At 39.3% G+C, this 20,508-nt stretch overlaps 1 protein-coding gene and 1 pseudogene across 1 annotated transcript; one reads left to right on the plus strand and one right to left on the minus strand.

Moving 5' to 3' along the window:
* Positions 1–2,560: 2,560 nt before the first annotated feature.
* LOC125209840 (receptor-like protein 40) lies at positions 2,561–7,745 on the plus strand (annotated as a pseudogene).
* A 798-nt stretch (positions 7,746–8,543) lies between these two features.
* LOC125201647 (mRNA-decapping enzyme subunit 2-like) lies at positions 8,544–20,066 on the minus strand. The gene is made up of 4 exons (XM_048099847.2): positions 19,931–20,066; positions 16,291–16,438; positions 14,362–14,457; positions 8,544–8,882 (listed from the first exon to the last, which is right to left on the minus strand). The coding sequence occupies exons 1-4, from the start codon at positions 20,011–20,013 to the stop codon at positions 8,619–8,621; spliced, it is 591 nt and encodes a 196-aa protein (XP_047955804.2). The 5' UTR covers positions 20,014–20,066; the 3' UTR covers positions 8,544–8,618.
* Positions 20,067–20,508: the final 442 nt, after the last annotated feature.

A 20,508-nucleotide genomic window follows, 5' to 3' on the forward strand; every position in this document is an offset into this window, starting at 1 on the left:
CTAATTAAATAGCCAAGATTTCGAAAAATATCTCCTATTTCTCTACCTTAATTAACGCCATTTTTCCTTTCCATTCTACTTCACAATATTTATTTTATTTAATTGTGGAGAATCAAATCTTCCCAAATATTCTATTTAATTACCTAAAGATTTTATTTAACCCTATAAATAGGAGAGAAACCTAACCCTAGCCCCCAAAGAAATCGCCCCCCATCCCATATCACACGCCCCTCTCCCTTTTTCTCTCTCTCTCAATTGTCTTCTACTTTTCTCCAATAACTCTTCATCTTTTGAGAAGAGTTAGAGTTTGAGCCTCAAGATTTTTGAAGTATCAAGTCTCTACTTCGTTTCTACCGTTCGTTTTAGCAAGAAAAGGTACCTATATATTAATCTTCTTCTCTCTAACCGATTAATCGGTATTCTTGAATCCCCATGCATCTAGATTGAGTGAAAGTGGGTTAAATGGTATGGAAAATATGTGTGCGTGTATGTATGTATGTGCATGCGTGTGTGTGTGTGCGTGTGTGTGGGTGTGACACGTGAACGACCCTCATGTATGACATAAGTTGATGTTAGATCTAAGACTGTTGAGTGAATAAACGTATATGATGAATATGTCTTGGTTTGAATGATAAACGTAACCTGGATCGGTGGGAAAAAGGAGAAACATTGAGACATGCATGATTTAGGAGTTGATGTTGAAACTGATTTGTGATATGTGCCTATGTGATTAAAAGGTGAAACCTCGGTTGCGAAAACGTACTTGAAATCTAAGCAGTCGAGGTGGGCTTTATTCACTAAACTCTTTTATTTCCAAAATATTGATTATGGTGTTATAAGGGTGGTTTTAAACTGTTATGCCATGTCTATGATTGCTTTGTTATGATGTTGTAGTTTGTGAGTTCGCTCCATTGGGCTATAGGGTTATGGATAAGTATAAACGAATTCGGGTCTGAGTAGCTAGTGTACACGGTGGGATCGGGAGCCGTCCTTGCTAGTCGGTCGGTCTCGTGGACGAAAAGTGTGGCCACACTTTCGTCGCACTATGGAAAGGTTGTGATTGATGGATTGTTGAGAAAGTGGGGAGTTGGTTGACTGGCCAGCCTGTGAAAATATTTTTTTGATACTCGATAATATTTATTTTGATAATTGCAAAACTCGAGTTCACTATGGTAAGGGTGGCATAACTTATAAAATGTTTTGGCAACGAGTTCACTGAGTATTTCAAAATACTCAGCCCTGCATGTGTTTTCCTTATGTGCAGGTTGAATGGCGACGAGCGGTGGCGGGTGTTGAGCACATTAATTAAATAAGATGGATATTTTTAACTTCGAGTGTAGTCGTGTCTTCATACATGGCTTCACTTTCTCTTGGTCGTTTCCGCTGAATTTTTGAAACACTTTAGTATCACTTGGTTATTTTGAACCTATTTCTTATGAGTTAGAAGATTGAGACTTGTTGTGGTTTTGTTGGATTTATTTCGAACCCTTGATTTTTTGTCATAGTTTATGGTATTATTCTTCATTTATTTATCTTGAGTAAACCGTTGACTTATTACTTTGTTAGTTCGTTTAATACCTTGGTCAAATCTCTTTAAATGAAACCCTAGTCTATATTCTTGGTGCTTTTATGTCCGTTTTGATAGCAGTCGCCGTATTTATTATACCCTAGAAAACCGGGTTGTTTCAATAGAAGTAGCATACGAGCTGTATTATATTGTTAACTCACTCTTAAATTGATAACTATAGTTAAATGATAAGTATTAGATTTTCAAATCAAAGGCTAAGATCATTTCAACGAGATCCTACATGCATATGTTTTGATGTCAAAATTTGATTAAATTTTTGTAAATATTCATAAATTTCATAAAACATCTTTATATCAGTACATCTTAGTATATAATATGTCAATATGAAATTGTGTTGACATTGTCATGTCTTCGTGTTGATATATTTAATGTACTATATAGATATTGCATTCTTAAACCCTAAATTGATAGTTGTTATTATCTTTTTAATATTAAAAAAGGAATAACAAATTAAATTACACATGACAACTTATAGACCATTAAATCTCTAAAATTTCACTCCCTGCGTCCCGGCTAAGATGACACATTCCTTGGTCGGCGCGAGATTTTAGGAGTTATTGGTTAATGTATTTAATTGGAGAGAGAAAAAGTGGGCGTAAGTATTAAAATAGAGAGAGAAAGAAAGAGAGAATATTTTAATAGAAGTGAGAAAAAGTGGTTGGGTGTATTAATTGGAGAGAGAAAATTTCTATAAAAAGAAATGTGTCATCTTAGTTGGGACAAACTAAAAAGGAAAACGTGTCATCTTAAATGGGACAGAGGAAGTGTAAGCATAAATTAATTGTAATTAGCAATTAAAGGATGAATTAACAATTGATCAGCATTCCCGTTAACATAGAATTCCTTTTTTATTAAACTTATGATGATTACCCATCCACCCATTAATTAATCTTTCAAGTGGTCGTCTATTTAAACCCACATGCATCTTTCTTCATTTGTACACAAAAAGAATTATCAATATCCTTTATCACAATGCTTTCAAACTTGTTGTTCTTCATTTGTATACTAACTTCATCTTACATTTTCACTACCCATTCTTATAATAACAAATGTCTTCGCCATCAGGAAACCTTGTTGCTTCAACTCAAGCATGAGTTGATTTTTAAATCTTCTCTTTCAACAAAATTGGTGCGATGGAATGAAAGTGATGCGTGCTGCAAGTGGCCCGGTATGGAATGTGATGCTTCTGGCTATGTCGTTAGTTTGCAGCTCGTTGATGAGGGTATTTCTGGTGGAATTGGGGATTCATCGAGTCTCTTCAGATTTAAATATTTGCAGAAGCTTAACCTTGCCTACAATTACTTCTTCAATGATGCCATTCCAAAAGGTATTGGAAATCTGACTTGTTTGACACATTTAAATTTGTCATATGCTGGTTTTGTTGGGCAAGTTCCTTCTGAAATTTTGACCTTAAGAGATTGGCTAGTCTCGATATCTCTAGCGAGTTTGGGTATCCTCTTAGCCTTGAGCACCCAAATTTGGAGATGCTTCTCCAAAATCTAACAGGGCTTAGAGAGCTCAATCTTGATGGTGCCAATATCACTTCTTCACATGAAAGGCAAAAATGGAGCCACATTGAATCATCACATTTACCCAACCTCACCTCTTTGAGCATGGCTGGGTGTATTCTTGATGGCCCTTTGCCTAAATCCTTTTGGCAACTTCATTCCCTTTCTATTCTTCGACTAGATGGGAGCAATCTTTCAGCGGTAGCACTCCATGACTTGTTCACCAATTTTCCAAGTTTGACTGCCTTGACTCTTCGTGATTGTAGGTTGAAGGGTTCTATACCATCCACCTTTGCTAACCTGACCAAGCTGATTTATGTCGATTTGTTTTCTAACCACTTGACAGGCTCTCTTCCTTCTACATTGTTTGAAGGTCTTTCCTGTAACGACCCGCCCATCTAGGGTATGATAAATGCAGCGATCGTTAACTAGGCGGACTTAAATGCATCAAAGATCATAGGCTAGGGTTCCATTTAAAAAGGGATATAACCAAAGCATTTAATGAACAATTAAGTAGGAGAAGAAATAATGCCTTAGCAACGAAATCCAACAAAAGACTATCGCAATAAATGCTTATCAAAGTTTCCAAAATAATCTCAATTGTTTCTTATTCAAAATACTCCCACGAAATAAAAGAGTTTAACCCAACCAAAAGATCACAAGTTTTCATAATATAGCAGAAGCGACCAAGAAAGAAGTGAGGCTATGTATGGAGACACAACGACACTTAACGTTCCAACAGATCATGATATTATTTTCTACTCAACACCGCCGCCCGCTCGTCACCGCTCAACCTGCACATAGGGAAAACACATGCAGGGCTGAGTACAATAATCATACTCAGTGGACTCATTGCCGAAAACAGTTTCATCACAAATATAGTAATTATCATGCCATTTTCAGGTGTCCATCGGGGTTTTAACTTTAGAAAGACCCGAGGCACCACAATATATTCTTTATCAAATATCACGGTCGCGCAACCATTTTTCTCATCGACGTTTACCATATCCTCATTCTACATGACAAGGAATGCGGCCGCAATCCAGGTACTAGACCGGCCAACCCGTACGCTGACACTCGGTCTAACATTGGTGTACACTAACCCAAGTAGAGTTTGCGGCTCTACAGGGATCCGAATTCGATTATAACAATAGTGGCATAGCCACGAGGGATAGGCACGACAAAATAAATCAAGGCATGATAACATATATTTCTTTCTCATCAATATCAGTTTAGGACAATGTCCTTATTTTAGAAGAAAGCCCACCTCGTCGGCTTAGCTCGAAAGTATTCTCTTCTCCTCGTTTATCACGCTGAGTGCGCGGAGTATCACCTTTAAATTAGGCGTTTCACAAATCAGTTTCTAACATTGATTCAAAATCATGCATGTTCCCAAATTTCCCTTTTTTCCATCGATAAATCTTTACCATCATCATCCAAAATCAAGGTACGATTAGTATATCATTTTTATTCGAATAACAACTCCAAATTCACCATTAATTCGTGTCACGCATGAGTGTTCTACACACACAACACATGCACACGAACACCACACATATGCACGCACCCCAAGGCGTGCGCACACACACACACGATCACGCACACACACACGTTTTCACACACACACTTATGTGCATCCCAAAATTCATCAATTTAATTCCCATTCACTCGTTCTAAATGCATGTGACTCAAGAATACCGATTGATCGGTAGAAGAAGAGGAGATCAAAATTTAAGTACCTTTTTCCAAAAGAATAATCGGTAGAAACAATTTATAGCCTTGATTCTTCAATAAAATCTTGAACTTCAACTTGGATTCTTCTCAATTGATGAAGAATTCTTGAAGAAAAGTAGAAGAAATTTGGAGAGAGTGGGGACGGTTTTTGATAGTGGGAGGAGGCGTGATTTATGATCTAGGGTTTTGGTCTTCTCTCTTATTTATAGAGTCAAGAATAATATCCCACAAATAAATAAATAAAAAGATTTGGGAGAGATAATAGGGGAAGTGGCGTTAATTTGGTTGAGAGAAATGGGGAATTCGAAATTCCTAGGCTATTTTATTAGCCTATAATTAAATTCAAATATTTCACGGAGTAGAATCATATATCACGGAGCAAGAATAAAATAAAATACTCCCCAATTTAAAAAGAAAAAGTGGCGTCTATATTTGACTTCTTCCAAGTGATTCAAATTCAAATCCTAATTTAGTTAGGATTATGGCAATATCTTCTTAGATATGGCAAGATATGGTAAGATATTCTAGCATATTTATATTTATTCATGGAATAGAATAAATAAGAGGTCAAATAATATAATAAAAATAATCTCTTCTCCCATAGTATAAGGGATTTTCGAAAATCCCCTTATATGACAAGGTTTCGAAAATTCCATCAACAAATACGGAATAATCGGACTTTGGATTTAATTTGGATAATTATCCCAAACAAATAAATATGATTCCTTCTCCAATTAATAATAATGGTCGAAAATCCCACATACTTAAATAATGCTTCTATTTAATTCTCACTCATCCCTTAGGAAAATAATTCCTCACAATTATATTACTCCGCATCAAATATTCACATATTCGAATCAATCATCTCTTCACTTTCACTCCATTTTCTCAACGTATTGACCTTTCAACGTCCACGTCATTTTTCCACATCTTTGACTATTCAATAGCCACGTCATATTTTCAATAAGTTGACTATTCAACTCAATCTCAACTTCCATCCACAATTAGGTCACAAAGACATCATGTAATTAATTAACTCATCATTTAATCCACATAGCACTTAAAGGTATTTAATGCAAAAATTTTATAACCCGAAAATTAGGGTTTGAAAAAGTGGGGCGTTACATTTCCAATCTCGTTTATATAAATATGTGTAGAAATTCATTCTCTGGTAACATCCCCCGATCTCTTTTTGCTCTTCCATCATTGTTGGAACTTCGTCTTAGTTACAACCAATTTAATGGCACTTTTCAACTCGACAACTTTCAAAGCCTTCCCAATCTCACATTTCTTTCTCTCTCCGGCAATAGCTTGTTAGTAGATGTTGGCAACGTCAATTCGATTTCATATGGTGGTCTCACATTAAAAGAACTAGGCCTAGCTTCATGTAACTTGTCCAGTTTTCCTGATTTCATCAAACATTTGGATCTAGAAGAATTGGGTCTCGCAAACAATAGTATTGCAGGGGAAGTACCTAGTTGGGATTGGGGAAAACGACTTTGGTATTTGGACTTGTCGTTCAATCTTCTGACGAATTTGCAAAAGCCTTACCATATACCTGCTTCTCTTCGTTATCTACGCTTGGCATCTAACCAGCTTAAGGGCGAGTTGCAGATGTCCATTCCACTTCAATCTGAACTCTCGAAATTGTTTCTTGCTAATAATACTTTTAGTGGATCAATTCCAATCTCCTTATGCAATGCTACACATCTCGATTTTCTTGACATGTCTAGAAATAAATTAAGTGGCAGCATACCCCCTTGCCTACTTGAAAACATTAGTGTCCTCGATCTGAGCCGAAACAACATCAGCGGCAGCATACCCCTTCGCTCACTTGAAAACATTAGTGTCCTCGATCTGAGTCAAAACAACATCAGCGGTAACATTCCGGATACTTTTTCAATGGTTTGTGAGCTAGGTTATTTGGATCTTAACAACAATGCTTTAGAGGGGAAGATCCCAAAGTCCATTGGAAGTTGCATGTGGTTGCAGTACATGAATGTTGGGAACAACATGATCAACGACACTTTTCCATGCATGCTATCACCGGGGTTGATTGCTCTTGTTTTGCACTCCAACAGATTCCACGGGGATTTAAGATGTCACGGAAATTGGCCTAGTCTTAAAGTTCTAGATGTATCATCGAATCATTTTAGTGGAAGTCTTGAATCAATGGACTTCTCTAGTTGGACGGCTATGGTGCTACCGAGTGGTGGAGATTTCGGAGGCACTTTTGGCGGAAAGCTTGATGTGGCATTAATCATTAAAGGGAAAATGTTGGAGTTTCACAAGATTTGGTCAGACTTTAGTACCATTGATTTGTCTTCCAATAGTTTCTATGGAAAGATACCAAATGCAATTGGTGATCTTAACTATCTTCATCAAATTAACTTCTCCCACAACGCCCTCAATGGAAGCATCCCAAAATCATTTGGTAGGTTGAGTAATCTTGAATCACTCGACCTCTCTGTAAACCAACTAGCAGGGCGCATCCCAGAGGAGCTTGGAGGGCTCACATTCCTATAGTCTTGAATCTCTCCTACAATAAGTTTGTTGGAGTAATCCCAAAAGGGCGGCAAATTCAAACATTCTCAGCTGATTCATTTGAAGGAAATTCAGGGTTATGCGGTTTTCCTCTCAGCATAAACTGCAGTAATACTAATGTATCACCACCAGGAAATGATTTAACAGGGGAAGAGAAGAAGGAGATAGAGTGGGAGTACGTGTGTGCTGCAGTTGGATATGTTGTGGGAGTAGGAAGCATCGTGTGGCTGCTTTTATTCTGTCGAAGCTTTAGAGAGAAATACTTCGGCAAAATAGAAGAGGTTGTTGAAGGCATGTTCATTGCCAGAGACATGAGAAGAAGATGTGCAAGAAGGGCAGCAGCAGCAAGGAGTCGAGTCAGGAGGCAATAATGCTTGAAATGTTATCTGTGTTTTTTTATGTAAGAGAGTGAAATAAAAGGGGTTTAGCTTAGCATGTGTGATTCCCTATGTGTTTAAGTATGTGCATGCTTTTATCTTAAAGTTTGTGGGTTGAAATGATGAAGAATGGAATGACACTTCCAATCATTATCCTTTTTAAATGAATACTCTATTTGGGATGAACAAACGGTTAAATGATGCTTTGTATAATATTTAACCTTTTTTTCATACAGATAAGTGATCCTCTCTTAATTAAACCATTGACAAATGTGGGTTAGGAGGGATCATGTCGGGTTCATGGGCTAAATGGGGAATTCGAGTCAATCCACTTGACCTAAATCTTGTCGAACTTAAATTTATGGTTTGGCCCGGCCCAAAATCAAGCCAACTCATCAAGATATGTCATTGGATCCAAATGCAATTATACGGGCTCCCTACAGCCCGATACAGCAGCAGCATCTAGAGGAGGAGGAGACGTTGGAGGAAGAGCTGCACGAAGAAGGAGCAGGGGCAGCAGCACCAGCTGCAAGAAGCGATCGTCCGCCACCGCAAAAGAGACGGCCCGATCGCTTTGGGGATTACGTGGTGCCGTGGTGGCACAATAGAACGAAAAAAAATAGGAGAGATGCACATGTACTACTATACTTCATTGTGGTATTCTAAAACAATTGATAAACGAATTAATAAAATCTAAACAATACATATATAAACATAGTAAGAATAATAAATTATAAACACAAGGTAATTAGATAATACAACATGTTATTATCACATAAACTGGCAAAATTTCAATAGTAATTTTTTAAATATTAATAACAAGCTCTGCTTGCCACTCTTTCGAATGTACCAAACAGAACAGTTACATTAGAAAAGGACTGTGATACAGAAAAAGTAAAGACTGATGCAAGAAGTAAAGAAACAATGTATTTTCAGGGACTTCTTAAATTCAGATATTTCAGAAGGTGAATGACATACACTTATCTCTTTCTTAGTTTGTGGAGCAAAATAAGTGTCCTCTTTCACCCCAGAAACGATGTATAGCCTCACTCTCTGCTGTCCAAAAATCATTTCAATGTGCTCGTCTTCATTAAGGAGTTCTGAAACATCAAAGCCTGTTTCCTCTAATACCTGAATCCATGACACGAAATTAGAAGGAGCTAATACAAGAGTGTAAAGAATGCACAAAGAAAGGAACGAGAGGTTAATTAATCATAGCAGATGAATTTATGTTTCAAGGAAGATTGTAAGAACTCAGAGCACCAGACTAAGATGGTTGCCCTTGGAAATTGTTCCTTTACTCCTAAAAGAGAACACAAAAGGAAGTGGGAATATGTATTCTTATTCGGCCTATTTCAATGTGCAACTGTTAAGAATCGGAGTTCCGGTTCAATCTAATAACCCAAAATAGTGATAACAAAGACAAAAGACAGAAAGATAAATTGGACAATGGACACAAGAATTTACGTGGTTCGGTCAATGCGACCTACGTCCACGGCCGGAGGAGAAATTTCACTAGTAATGTGGGGATGATTACAAAAAAGGCTAACACCAATATTTTAGGATAATGGAATTAGAAAGCCTAAGCTACAAAAGAGAAAAAAAAGAAGGCAGAAGCTTTGAAGCTTTGTTCTGAAGTAGTAGTGGTTGCCCCAAAGGCATTCTCCCATGCTCCTTTTATAGGCAAAATGGATGGAGAGAAAGTCCACAATGTGTGCTCCCAAATATCACGTACACACTCACAAATCTCCACATATATGACTTGCATTTCAGCAAGAAATAAGGAGCCATAATCTTCAGAAGACAAAGTTGCTATGCCTAAGTCAAAAAGGTAAGGCTAAGCATTTAAGGCATAGCCACCCTACAAATCTCCACCTTGACTTAAATGCAAAATACTAGTGAATTTTTATCACCTCCGGCAAAGCCCCAACGGGCTAATTCATCACTTCTGAAAGGCCGATCAAGTCCAAGCATTGCTTGAACTTGTACACCGGAAGGGCCTTCGTAAACATATCAGCAGGATTGTCCTTGGTGTTGATCTTTTGAACAAGGACTTTCTTATCTGCAATGACATCACGAATAAAGTGATACTTAACGTCAATATGCTTAGTCCTCTCATGATACATCTGATCTTTAGTCAAATGAATTGCACTTTGACTATCACAAAAAATGGTAGTAACGCCTTGTTGTAGAGTTAATTCACCGAATAAACCTCTCAACCATAATGTTTCTTTGATTGCCTCAGTAACCGCCATATATTCTGCTTCGGTGGTAGACAATGCCACCACATGTTGTAAAGTAGCTTTCCAGCTAATTGCACAACCTCCAATACAAAATACATAACCTGTAAGAGACCTGCGTTTATCGAGATCACCGGCGTAGTCTGAATCTACAAAACCAACCAATGTATTATCATTTCTACCAAACTCTAAACAAGTGTTAAGAGTACCCTTCAAGTATCTGAGAATCCACTTCACTGCTTGCCAATGTTCTTTTCCTGGGTTAGCCATATACCTGCTTACAACACTAACAGCTTGTGAAATATCAGGACGAGTACAAACCATTGCATACATAATACTGCCAACAGCCCTAGAGTAGGGAACTCGTGCCATATAATTCTCTTCTTCTTTCGATGTTGGTGACTGAGCAGCAGATAGCCTGAAATGGCTAGCAAGAGGAGTACTTACTGATTTGGCATCGTGCATGCCAAATCTCTCCAAAACTTTCTTAAGGTAATTCTCCTGGGTCAGGAATAACTTACCAACTCCTCTGTCACGTCTAATCTCCATACCAAGAATCTTTTTAGCTGCTCCCAAATCTTTCATCTCAAATTCACCACTTAACAAGGCCTTCAATTGATGAATTTCTGCAAGATTCTTAGCTGCAATGAGCATGTCATCAACATATAACAATAAATAAGTGAATGAGCCATCATTCAACTTCCGGAAGTAAACACAACTATCATACTTGCTCCTGGAGAAACCATGACCCAACATAAAAGAATCGAACCTTTTATACCATTGTCTTGGAGATTGCTTTAATCCATATAAGGATTTCTTTAGCAAACATACCTGATCTTCCTTTCCTTCAACTTCAAAACCTTCGGGTTGCTTCATATAGATTTTCTCATCTAATTCACCATGTAAGAACGCCGTCTTGACGTCAAGCTGTTCTAGCTCTAAATCATACATGGTCACCAATGCAAGTAGTACACGAATAGAGCTATGTTTAACAACAGGTGAGAAAACATCATTAAAATCTACACCTTGTACCTGACTGAAGCCCTTTGCAACCAATCGTGCTTTATACCTTGCATCCTCAACACCTGAAGCAACTTCCTTCTTCTTGAAGACCCATTTGCATCCAACTATTTTCTTACCCTTCGGCGGCTGCACAAGAGTCCATGTACCATTTTTGTGCAGAGATTCCATTTCTTCATTCATAGCTACCACCCATTTGTCTGAGTGTGCACTTTGGATCGCTTCCAGATAAGTGGAAGGTTCACCATCTCCACCTGTTTCTTGTGCCACTGTTAAAGCGTATGAAGCTACATCAACGTACCTTTGTGGTAGTCGAATCTCTCTTCTTGGTCGGTCTCTAGCTATGGAATATTCTTGTTCCTCACGTTCATCTTCAAAGAGAGCTGGATCTATTTCATTTTCTCGACCCGTCCCTCTAGTAGAAGAATTTTGAGAAGAATCTGAAGTATCTATCTCTAACTCCACATTACTTTGTTCACTACCCCCCTTTTCTAAATTATAAGGATTACAAGACTCATTTCTAGAATACAACATGGAGGTTTCGTCAAATGTTACATCTCTACTAATTACAAATTTGGGTGAATTGGGATCAGGACAATATAATCTATATCCTTTCACCCCTGAAGCATATCCAAGGAAAATACATTTCTTAGCTCTAGGCTCTAACTTTCCCTCGTTTACATGCATATAAGCAGGACACCCAAAAATTCTCAAATTAGAGTAATCAGCAGGATTACCTGACCAAATTTCCTCTGGAGTCTTGAAATCAAGAGGAGCACAAGGAGCGCGGTTGACAATGTAGCATGCAGTAGCGATGGCTTCTGCCCAAAAATCTAAAGTCAACCCGGCATTAGAGATCATACATCTAGCTCTCTCTAGAAGAGTCCGATTCATGCGCTCGGCCACACCATTTTGTTGAGGTGTCATCCTGACCGTGCGGTGTCGAGCGATTCCTTCATTCTTGCAAAAATCGTTGAACTCGCTTCCACAAAATTCCAAGCCATTATCAGTCCGTAACCGCTTGATGTGTTTTCCTGTTTGCTTTTCAATCAATATTTTCCACTGTTTAAATGTTAGGAAAACATCACTTTTCTGTTTAAGAAAATAGACCCAAACTTTCCTCGAATAATCATCAATGAAAGTTAACATATATCGGGCACCACCTTTAGAGGGTATGCGAGAAGGACCCCACAAATCAGAATGAATGTAATCCAAAGTACCTTTTGTTTTATGAACAGCTGGTGTTTGGAAGCTAACTCTCTTTTGTTTCCCAAACACACAGTGCTCACAAAATTCCATCTTACCTGTACTTTGACCACAAAGGAGGCTTCGCTTACTTAACAAGGTTAAGCCTTTCTCGCCCATGTGCCCAAGCCGCATGTGCCACAATCTTGTGGTATCAGCTTTTGGAGTAGAAGAGACTGCAACAACACCTGTAACAGTAGATCCCTGCAAAACATACAAGTTTCCAGACCTGCAAGCTTTCATCACAACAAGAGCACCTTTGGTTATCTTTAAAACTCCACCTTCAGCCGAGAACCTGCACCCTTGTGCATCAAGGGTACCTAAAGAGACAAGATTTCTCTTCAAGTCCGGAACATGTCTAACATTAGTGAGTGTTCGGATAATACCGTCAAACATCTTGATTTGAACTGCACCTTTACCAACAACCTTACAGGGGGCGTTATTTCCCATCAAATCATATCCACCATCATAAGATTCATAAGTAGAAAAACAATCTCGGTTAGGACAAATGTGGTAAGAACAGCCCGAATCTAAGATCCACTCATCACTAGACCTCACAACATTTGCTGAGGCAATAAAGACAGTTCCATCACTTTCATCTGCAGCTACACTAGCTTCGGCAGTGTTATTGTTCTGGCTATTGTTATTTTTCTCCTTATTTTTTAATTTAAAACAGTCAGCCTTGATGTGCCCTCTCTTCTTGCAGTAATTACATTTTTTATTTGCATGCTTCGATTTTGACTTTCCTTTAGATCTATTTTCAAAATCTTTACTCTCTGATCTACCCCGCACAAATAAACCCTCTGCCTGACCACTACTAGATTCCCCTGTGATGTCCCTATCTATCTGCTCTTTTGACTTTAAAGCAGATTTGACACTACTATATGAGATGGTATCTTTCCCATAAATCATAGTATCCCGAAAATGTTTTAAAGATGGGGGAAGGGAGCACAATAATAGTATGGCCTGGTCTTCTTCACTAACCTTAACATCTACATTCTCCAAATCAATAATGACTGTGAAACAAATCTATCTAGATGAGAGATTATAGATGTACCTTCTGTCATTCTCAAGCTATATAGCTTCTGTTTCAGATAAAGTCGATTTTCCATGGTCTTCTTCATGTAAATCGCTTTCAATGAATCCCACATTCCTTTTGCTGTCGTCTCTGCAGCAACTTCCGCCAAAACCTCATATGCGAGATTTAATATGATTCCTGATCTGGCCCGCTTGTCCAACTCTGCAAACTCCTGCAGCGTCATCTCTGATGGCTTCTCCTCCACTCCCTGGAGTGCCAGCTCACAACCGTCCTGAATGAGGATGGCCTCCATCTTGAGTCGCCACATTGAAAAGTTAACATTTCTGTCAAACTTTTCAATTGACGTCTTTGTTATCGTCATGGCTAAAGATTATTTCAGAACTGGAAAACCGGCTCTGATACCAGTTTGTTAAGAATCGGAGTTCCGGTTCAATCTAATAACCCAAAATAGTGATAACAAAGACAAAAGACAGAAAGATAAATTGGACAATGGACACAAGAATTTACGTGGTTCGGTCAATGCGACCTACGTCCACGGCCGGAGGAGAAATTTCACTAGTAATGTGGGGATGATTACAAAAAAGGCTAACACCAATATTTTAGGATAATGGAATTAGAAAGCCTAAGCTACAAAAGAGAAAAAAAAGAAGGCAGAAGCTTTGAAGCTTTGTTCTGAAGTAGTAGTGGTTGCCCCAAAGGCATTCTCCCATGCTCCTTTTATAGGCAAAATGGATGGAGAGAAAGTCCACAATGTGTGCTCCCAAATATCACGTACACACTCACAAATCTCCACATATATGACTTGCATTTCAGCAAGAAATAAGGAGCCATAATCTTCAGAAGACAAAGTTGCTATGCCTAAGTCAAAAAGGTAAGGCTAAGCATTTAAGGCATAGCCACCCTACAGCAACAATATAGGCAATCAGAGTAGTATTATAATTTGACTATGAAAGAAAGAGCCCCAAGCAAAACATACCATCATTGATCATGCAAATGTCAATTGTTAACTTAAAATCATAATTCAGAACCCATCATTCAAATTGATATGATACAAAGACAGGCTTACTTCTCTAATGGCACACTTATGATCTTCCTCATCTTTGTTCTTCTTTCCACGGGGAAAGCTCCAACTACTTCCTTTCCAGCCTTTGACTAGCAAGCACTGGAGACAAAAAATAATGCAAAATCTTAAAAAAGGATTAAGTATAAGATTTACAACACAGATTCAAAACCGAGGGGGAGTCGCCCCCGCACCGTGAAGATGCTCCGCGGTCATTGGGACCGGGTCGACAAAGATGTCAAAAAGTTTTGCGCGGTCTACAGGGGTGAAGCGAAGCATTACCAAAGCGGAGCCAGTGAAACCGACATTCTGCGAGCGGCGATGCGCGTCTTTAAAGACGACGTCAAAAAAGATTTCAAACATATCGATGTTTGGCAGCTGGTCAGAAACGAAGATCGGTGGGCTGGCGGTGTCCAGTCCTCGAGCTCGAAACGTACGAAGCACACGGGGGGTGGCTACTCGTCTAGTGAGGGCGGCGGATCAGGCAACGCCTCACATGAGGCTGGGGACACGCCCACTGAAGCCGGTGGCTCCTCCGGTTCACGACGTCGGCCGGCGGCGAAGGCGGCTACAGGGAGAGGGAAGGGGAAGGGGAAGAGCCGGGGCGAATCGAGCCAGGCGGGCGCGGGCGCGGGCATGGGCTCGAACACTTCCCTGTGGTCCGTATACATGCTCTCCACGATGGCTGACACTTCCAAGATGACGCCTACCCAATACGAACATCATGTTCTCGGAATGCAGGCGATGGCTTTGCAACTTGGTCTTCAGCTGGGTGCACCGCCACCGGCTTCGGGGGATGATTCGCCGGCGGAGTAGTTTTTTAAGTGTTTTTAATTTCTACTATTTTAAATTACGTGTGTTTTTATTTTTTTTTAGGATTTTAATTATGTATGTTTTTATTTTTTTAGGATTTTAATTATGTATTTTTTTTTTATTTTTAGGATTTTAAATTGTAATGTTATTTTATTTAATGAAGTGTGTTTTTTATTAATTGGATTTGTTGAAAATAAAAATAAAAAATGAAATTGAATGAATCGTTAAGAGATGAGATGGTTAAGAGATGGATTGATGTGGGTGCTATCTCTTAGTTAAGAGATGGAGTGAAAAATACAGTGGGGCCCATGAATTGTGAAGAGATGAGACGATTAAGAGACGGATAAGAGACACCGCTGTGGATGCTCTAATAATCTGAGTTCACCTCTTTATGCAGAGAGGGAAACACTTTAGATATTTAGCACCCATATTTAATATATATGTCCCCGGAGGATTTTATGTCATCATTAAATTACAGGGTTTACATCATAAAAAATTTCAAATGAGATATTACATTACTTAGCAAGAGCAGTTCTCTGAAGAAAAAATATATATATTAAAAGAAAACATATACACTACTATTCCTACTTCAAGGCTCAAGACAATTTTATAGAGCATCTATAAACACATTAGTGAAAAAAACCCATCAATTGAGATATACAGGCTTCCCTTTTTAATTAAACAGGTTGACTAAGCATATAAATCCTAACAAGGTATGCCAAATAGATAAATTCTGACAACAATTTATAGGATGTGAAGTCCTTAAATATGTCATCTATATGAGGTACATATGGTTTGAGAACATCACAATAGTTAAACACTGGAATTGGTTAAGGATAACTGCACACTGTATATTAGACAAAGAGACTTAAAGTTTCTTCATGCTTATTTAGATTTTAGATAAGCACACATATATGGAGTCAAAACTATTAGCACCTACTCCTACATAGAAAAAAAAGAATGCATATAAAAAGCTGATGAGCAAATGACAACCAGGTAGCAACGAGTATGAAAAACTCACTACAACAAAACAAATTTCGACCCTCTTCAACATTTGAACAAATAAGCAAAACCCAGGAATTAGTGAATTAGACACTGAGGTAAGTCTTAAAGGATACATACGGTAGTAAATTCCTTCAAAGTCAATGACTTCAGTGGTGGGTTCTTTTCAACAGAGTTATCTTCATAAAACCAGTGCGCGTACTCCACTAGAAACAAAATCCTCTCAAAAGACTGCTGGTCTTCCTTGGGAACGTTCAGAACAAACCGACTGCAGAACAACCACAAAAGCAGTCAGGAAACTAAAAATCATAATATAAGCTCACTATCGTAGATCAAAAAAAGGACCAATTGATAGGTCTCGGTGATCTCTTTCTAGACACCACCATTTTTATATTTCATCCCAAATTAATTAGTCAAATCCTCATTGTTTAGCATTGTCACCGACACGATGAGGGGAAAAACAGAAGATTCAATGTATGTCACTACCTCTTGAATCATAGTTTCATACTCCTCATCTAAATCAACAGCTACATAATCTCAACAGTAAATAATAGACACCGACAGTTTCCCTACAATATCTCAATGACTTCAATTTTCCACTCAACCAAAATAACAGGAAACAACACAGTTTCACTTAAAAACACCTAAATTCATCAAATAGTCCAACATAACCCTTCAAAATCTCACTCACAAAACTCCTATTAAAAAAAATCACAAAATCCATTCCTCAATCTCTAACCACAACTAGCATCACTTCATCTTCCAATACGCAAATTGCAGTTTTTACTGACTTTAACACAATGTTCAATTCCGCATTCAGCTGTGCAACTTGCTGTTAGCTCTTCTAATACTCAATCTGTTAAGAGATGATTTCTCTTAACAAGATTCCGGCGTCGCGGAGGCGATCGTCGGGGGATAAAAGGTAGACGAGATAGTCGCGGGAGCTTTGCCCGTCGATCAAACCAAGATCAATACCGAATTGAAATAAAGCGTAAAAATAAGATAAAGGTAAGTGTATTTCTTCAATGAATGAGAAGGATACAAATACTCCTATTTATAAGATTAGACTAACTTAATGAGCAAGAAAATAAAGATCCTAAAAGATATATAGGAAAATAAGGGAAAGATATGCTAAATCAATAACTAACTAAATAATAGGATAGAGGGAATATTCATAGAGATATCTCGTATCAACTCCCCCACGGTTAAAATTCACCTTGTCCTCAAGGTGGAAACCACGACACAGTAAAGAGCGCCGCGAACAAAAGCGTTAACGAGTTATCCCCTCCTGGATCAAACACACACCGACTAGTCGAGCATCTCCCCTCTTCATCAATAACATCCTGGTATTTTTCACCAACCTTAAGATTCTCGAGTCCTCCTGCAGCAACATCGGCAATCCATTTAATTTCGGACCTTGCCACAACCTTTACAATAGCCGCTTGATCATCTAAACACGATGGATTAAGCATCCTTTGGTCTTGCTCCCTCAAATCAAGCCCATCGCCACCCAAAAAGCTATCTGGACTTTCGTCAAGTGTTGACGACTGTCTGTGGGTAAGATAATCGACATAGCATCCATTCTCATTAGGATTCCTTTCTAAGGCAGTTGCATATCTCCCGGCAGCAAATGGAAGAATCCTTTGACGCAAGGTGGGAATCAAGAAGCAATATTTAGCGTTGATAACAACAACTTTGCGAGGTGTGCCTCCGGGATCAAACGCATGCTGAGGAGAATGTTCGTTAATGAAGCTCGGTATATACCTGAGACAGTAAGCAACACCAGCTCTCTTTCGCCACTGTTTCTCTGCCAGAGATTCAACGATGGATCCGAACGCTCCAGAAGAACCAAATCCTGCAATTAAAAACTGGACGATTCCACTCTTCCCAAAAATTACTTTCCCGGACAAAATAGCTGGAGCTCCCTGCGAGCCATCCTCTAGTCTGTTCATACTGGTATCACCTAAACTCTGACCTCCATCTTCAGTACTTCTGGCACCTCGAGTCCCAGTGCTTTCAACCATCAATTTTCTTATTTGTTTCGTTCTCTTTGTCTCCTCATTGAATTCTTCAATTCCTAATTGCACTCCAAACGTGATTTTCCAAGTTGTGAAATCAATGATCATCTTCTCTTCATCGTCTAACAAAGCCTCGTCCTCTCCATTAATATCGTGGCTGCACGGTGAGGAGAGCATGGCTGGTGGGGGCGGGACAACAGCTGCAACAGGTAACGAGTTGCTAGATGGATCATGATGGAGATCGGGGCGCAAGAGGCCTCCGGAATCCGTGGTGCAAGGCAGCGGGCAGTCAGCAGGGATCGGTTGATCATATGCCGTGTATACTTGCGGTGCGCTTAGTCCTGGCGGATCCCAACAGGTAGGTAAGCTCGGGGGCTGGTACGGGGACGGTGTGAACTGGTATTCAGGCAACCCCGAGTGATATCCAACGGAAGGATTTTGCGACAGTGCGTCTGACGAGTAGGGAGACTGCCCAAAAGTCGAGGTTGTGTACTGCGTCGGCGGTGCATTTAAACACTCCATGTTGGTATAGGGTCGCTGTCCATAAAGAGGTGGGTCCCAGCAGGTAGGGCGGCGCATGGGTGGCTTTCCGTAGTCGACTGGATGATAGTGTTGCTGTCCATACTGTGCGAAACCCAAGCAATTTCCCGGCGGCTCCCACCAGGAGGTTTGGTGAGAAGGATGCTGATCGTCGGGTGGATATCCCTGTGGTGACTGGTATTTCGGCGGGTCCCAGCACGATGGCTGACAAATAGGGTTGTGCTGTTGTTGCTGAAACTGATGTGACGGAAACCCTCCAAAATTAGGGTTATGATTTGGTTGCCCATGTACGAGAGCTGGACGATTGTACCAATCAACTCTGTTGCAGGTGGTGTGTGGCTGGGTATACTCATTGAGGTGGGTCTGCTGGTCGGTGAGCGAAGTGCGCGGTGGCGCCATAGTCACCGGAATAGTGTAGGTAGAGGCACTGAAAACGGCAGCCACCGTGTGGCCGTGTGCGACGAGGTCTGTGGTTCCAAAATCATGGGAACCATAGGGCTGCTGCAGTTGTGGGTTGGCGTACAGCTGGGGTCGGTCGGGTGGATCAGGTTCGGGTTGCAACGGAGGGAGCGTTGCTGCTACCTGCACTCATGTTCAACCAATCGGGACTCGATTCTGGCCAACCTAGCGAGAATATTCTCCCACGTTGCTACTGTTGAAGTCAATTTCAATTGCAAGCCTTCAAATGCTTGCGATATCTCCGACCATGAAGGAAGATTGACTTCAGCCATGAGATCGAAAATGGAAGCACCAATTGTTAAGAGATGATTTCTCTTAACAAGATTCCGGCGTCGCGGAGGCGATCGTCGGGGGATAAAAGGTAGATGAGGTAGTCGCGGGAGCTTTGCCCGTCGATCAAACCGAGATCAATACCGAATTGAAATAAAGCGTAAAAATAAGATAAAGGTAAGTGTATTTCTTCAATGAATGAGAAGGATACAAATACTCCTATTTATAAGATTAGACTAATTTAATGAGCAAGAAAATAAAGATCCTAAAAGATATATAGGAAAATAAAGGGAAAGATATGCTAAATCAATAACTAACTAAATAATAGGATAGAGGGAATATTCATAGAGATATCTCGTATCACAATCCCTAGCTACACCAACTCTTCCTATCGAGTTTTCCCCAACAAAACTGAATCAGTAGAAATCGAAACTAATTGAAAGAAACGATGAAGTGAATCAATGCGGAAAAACCTGCAGAGATCGTCGAGAAGTTCCTGAGGAGGGAGGATGTTCTTTGTAGGACCACTCGAGGATCGATTGAGCCCGCCTGACATTTTTCTTTCTCTCCTCAAACACTCACCACTGTGTGTATTCTATGAGAGAGGCGTCATACGGATTATACAAGTTGCACAAAACGGTGTCGTTTAACAGTTTCTTGTTTTCTTATCTTTTTTTCTCTATTTTGTTTAGTAATATTCAATTTTATCCTATCGCGTATTTGAGGAAAATATTGTTATTCTAAATGTATCATAAAAGCTTTCATTGCCATTATGGTATTTCAATATCTCCTACCAAATGAAATTATCGAGATACTTTTAAATTTTAATCCAAAATTGAAAGGTAGAGTATGTAAATTTTCATTTAACAACGGTGAGACAAAATCAAATATCTATCCTAATTTTGTTTTACTTTGGGGACTTTTTTCTTCTGGAAAATGATTATAAATAATGATTCGTATTGTTATATTTTTTTTAACATTTTAAAATTGCGGATGATGGACTTTAATAAAAAAAGATCCACCTTCTGATCGTGATGACTTGAGCCCTACA

This window comes from Salvia hispanica, chromosome 2, assembly GCF_029641045.1.
Source record: "Salvia hispanica isolate PSC_SH4W2 chromosome 2, Shi_PSC_v1, whole genome shotgun sequence".
Lineage (NCBI taxonomy): Eukaryota > Viridiplantae > Streptophyta > Magnoliopsida > Lamiales > Lamiaceae > Salvia > Salvia hispanica.